General features: G+C 37.6%; 1 protein-coding gene across 1 annotated transcript in view; it reads right to left on the minus strand.

The window, feature by feature from the left end:
- The window catches only part of TINAG (tubulointerstitial nephritis antigen), a 105,013-nt gene that overhangs the window by 91,480 nt on the left and 9,077 nt on the right, over positions 1 to 4,456 (minus strand). Inside the window, exons 2-3 of the mRNA XM_010848546.1 lie at positions 972 to 1,035; positions 244 to 333 (exon numbers count right to left, since the gene is read on the minus strand). Of these exons, the coding sequence (XP_010846848.1) occupies positions 244 to 333; positions 972 to 1,035 (154 nt within the window). The remainder of the gene's footprint in view (positions 1 to 243; positions 334 to 971; positions 1,036 to 4,456) is intronic.

Below are 4,456 nucleotides of genomic sequence, written 5' to 3' on the forward strand. Positions count from 1 at the left end.
TTAAGACCATGCTCCATATTTCTCCTTTGTACATTTTAATTTTTAGTTATTTGAAGTTTACCTCTGTGTATTCCAATTTCACATGTCTTTCTATCTCCCTCTCCATTTCTCTCACACTCTTTTTTTTTTTTTTTTAAGAATGATCTTTTTTTGCAGGTAAGTGGTAGGAATTACATTGTTTGAAACATGAGGGGTAACAGGGAGGTGGGCACCAAAAATCCCAGAAAGCAAAATTTTTCTCACCCATAGTCTCCTTTATTGACATGTTCAATTAATCCTGGTTGGACAAGGCATACATGCTGGGAACATTTCCACTGCTGTCCTGAGCACGTGCTGTAAAAATACAAGCATTATGAAAGTGACTGGGCCTTTTAGGAGTACATTTACAAAATTAGTACCCAGAGTTGCACCTTGTTAAGGCATAAAATATATTTTTGATTAATGTTAATGTTTTGATTAATGACTATTTAATTCTTGACAAAAACAAATCACAACACATTCATTCATTACGCTACAACGCAATATCTTCTACTCCAGGCAGTTAATGAATGAAATGACCACTCAGTCATTGAAGTTTGAAAATAGACAACAATGAAGACAGCAGATTCAGTATGTGTAATTGGAAATTCTCTGCAGGATAATCATTTTAAGGCAGTCTGATTATAATATATTTAGTTACTGTGCTCAAGGAAACACGATTTGATTTGTCTATAGTATATCAGAATGTTTGTAATTAATAGATATGCTTAATGGACTGTCACTAACATCAAACTCAAACATTAAAAGAAATATTCATGTGTAGATTTGGCACATCTATTAAAATTAAATATGTTCATAAAGACTACTGATATGTGCTATCTTATGATTCTGTGTATCTGTATTTAAACATATGTTTTGTTTCACAGATATTCCTTTTACTTGAAGAAAACATACACAGCAGAATTCAGTTCTGGGCCACTTAAATTCATTACCAGGAATTGCAGTTTTCTTTAATTACTGATCCTTCTTCATAATGTTGACCATCTCTGTGGCAACCTGTCAACCCAACATGTAAACAAATCAAAATTCTAAATTGATTAATAAAATGCATTCACATAACAAGTACTCTAAAATTGTGTTTAGTGTTCTCAAATATGCAAAAATATTTGGTGCCAGTCAGACAGAAATCTACATGGGGTTTTTGTCAGTGTTTGGCCACCTCATGCGAAGAGTTGACTCATTGGAAAAGACCCTGATGCTGGGAGGGATTGAGGGCAGGAGGAGAAGGGGACGACAGAGGATGAGATGGCTGGATGGCATCACTGACTCGATGGACGTGAGTCTGAGTGAACTCAGGGAGTTGGTGATGGACAGGGAGGCCTGGAGTGCTGTGATTCATGGGGTTGCAAGGAGTCGGACATGACTGAGCGACTGATCTGATCTGATCTGATTTATCCAATTTTTCTGGATTTGTTCCATGAGCTTCTGTCCTTGCACTGTGTATTTGTCCCAACTGAGAGGATTTGTAAAGCATTAAAAACTAGATTACTGAGGTATTAATCACTAAACACACTCAAAAAATAATTAATGTGTTTAAAGAAATAGGTAAGCAGTAAAATAGTGTTTGAAATAATTAATAGCATTTCTCGTCTTAAAATCTAATCAAGTCTCATGTGGATATAAATAGTTGCATATGATTAGAGGAAGGAACAAGGTTTTGGACCAAAATATGAAGCTGTTTCAGCGAATTCACCTTACAAAGAGAAACTCTATTTTTTCTCCAGGATGTGAATCCAGAGGAAAGTTTATAAGATTGCAGCCCTTTGTGTTCCAAATCTAAACGTTCCTCAACTATTAACCAAAAAGGGAAAGTGTTAGTTGGTCAGTTCTGTCCAACTCTTTGCGTCCCCATGGACTGCAGCACTCCAGGCTATTCTGTCCATGGATTTCTCCAGGCAAGAATACTGGAGTGGGTAGCCATTCCCTTCTTCAGGGGATCTTCCTAGTCCAAGGATTGAACCTGGGTCTTCCACATTGCAGGAAGGTTCTTATGGTCTGAGCCACCAGTGAAGTCACATTAACTGCAACTTTTTGCTGTTTTACCAGATTATAGAAACTACTCCAAAGAGATCAATGGTGAATTATTATTGCATGAAAACCAATCAGAAAGATATGGTAAAATAGTGCACTAGCTAGAAACTAAATCTCTTTGTAAATATAACTTACACAAATTACTGAATTAGCAAAAGTAACATAATTCACTCCTGTGTCACATGAAAACTTTTTTGATGGAAACGTAACATTGAGAGATCACATCAATGGCCCCTAGTTAAATAAAATGAATTCTAACTTTTTAAAAAAATATATTTATTTTTAATTGGAGGATAATTGCTTTACAATATTGTGTTGGTTTATGTCATACATCAACATGAATCAGCCAGAGGTATACCTATGTTCCTTCCCTCTAGAAGCTCCCTCCCACCTCTCACCCCATCCCACCCCTCTAGGAATTCTAACTTTTTACTGTATATAGTAATAGGAGTAAATCTACATATTTAAAAATCATTTCAAGAGTCCTGGTTTAACTACAAGCCATAATGTCACAAAAGCCAATTTCAGGTTAGCTACCTTCCAATTTTTCAAAAAGTTGTTTCTCAGGGAACATTTACAGCTGCTTTTTTCAGCAAGCACCGTGTTCTCACAGTTCAACGTTTTGCTTAATGAATTTCGAATATCCTTGTATTTGCATCTATCCATCCCTTTTCCGTGTATTCCACCATCACAGGAAGAGAGAAGGAAAACACTTCTTTAGTGGCCCACAGGGGAGGAAAATGACTCAACTTTAAATTAAGTTCAGAGTTTTAATTACTACCCAGGATTAAACACTTTTTGTAAATAAATTTCTATGTTTGCAATTTAGAAAGATCCTAGAACTTTTCATTACCTAGGCAAGCAACAGTAAAAATTCAAGCAACAATTCAAGTGTCATTCAAAGTCAAGGAAAGTACTCCACTGACTAGTTCTAAAGGGTGGATGAAAGTGGGGGGGGAAGCTGATTTTTAAAATTTATTTTACTGGAGTATAGTTGATTTACAGTGTTATGTTAATTTCTGCTAAACAGCAAATGATTCAATATGTATGTATATGTACATGTGTGTGTGTGTGTGTGTGTGTGTGTGCTCAGTGGCTCAGTCATGTCTGACTGGGACCCCATGGACTGTAGCCTGCCAGGCTCCTCTGTCCATGGAATCTTTGAGGTAAGAATACTAGAGTGGGTTGCCATTTCCTACACCAGGGACTCTCCCCAACCCAGGGATCAAACCCATGTCTCTCGTGTTTCCTGCATTACAGGTGAATTCTTTACCACTGCACCACCTGGGAAGCCCTATATGCATATATATATCTCACAGTGTTTGAAACCTGAGGGGTAGAAGGGAGGTGGGCACCCAAAATCCCAGAAGCAAACATTTTCTCACATACACACACATATATATGTATGTATGTAGTATGCCAAAGAATGCTCAAACTATCACACAATTTTACTCATCTCACACACTAGCAATGTAATGTTCAAAATTCTCCAAGCCAGGCTTCAACAGTATGTGAACCATGAACTTCCAGATGTTAAAGCTGGATTTAGAAAAGGCAGAGGAACCAGAGATCAAATTGCCAACATCCACTGGACCATCAAAAAACCAAGAGAGTTCCAGAAAAACATCTACTTCTGCTTTATTGACTATGTCAAAGCCTTTGACTGTGTGGATCACAACAAACTGTGGAAAATTCTGAAAGAGATGGGAATACCAGACCAACTGATCTGCCTCTTCAGAAATCTGTATGCAGGTCAAGAAGCAACAGTTAGACCTGGACATGGAACAAATCAGGAAAGGAGTACGTCAAGGCTGTATATTGTCACCCTGCTTATTTAACATATATGCAGAGTGCTGGGCTGGATGAAGTACAAGCTGGAATTAAGATTGCAGAGAGAAATATCCATAACCTCAGACATGCAAATGACACCACCCTTATGGCAGAAAGTGAAGAAGAACTAAAGAGCCTCTTGATGAAAATGAAAGAGGAGAGTGAAAAAGTTGGCTTAAAACATTCAGAAAACTAAGATCATGGCATCTGGTCCCATTACTTTATGACAAATAGATAGGTAAGCAATGGAAACAGTGGCAGACTTTATTTTGGGGGACTCCAAAATCACTGCAGATGGTGATTGCAGCCATGAAATTAAAAGACACTTGCTACTTGGAAGAAAAGTTATGACCAACCTAGACAGCATATTAAAAAGCAGAGACATTACTTTGCCAACAAAGGTCTGTCTGATCAAAGCTATGGTTTTTCCAGTGGTCATGTATGGATGTGAGAGTTGGACTATAAAGAAAGCTGAGTGCCAAAGAATTGATGCTTTTAAACTGTGGTGTTGGAGAAGACTCTTGAGAGTCCCCTGGACTGCAAAGAGATCCAACCA

This window comes from Bison bison, unplaced genomic scaffold, assembly GCF_000754665.1.
Source record: "Bison bison bison isolate TAMUID 2011002044 unplaced genomic scaffold, Bison_UMD1.0 scf7180017864270, whole genome shotgun sequence".
NCBI classification, from domain to species: domain Eukaryota; kingdom Metazoa; phylum Chordata; class Mammalia; order Artiodactyla; family Bovidae; genus Bison; species Bison bison.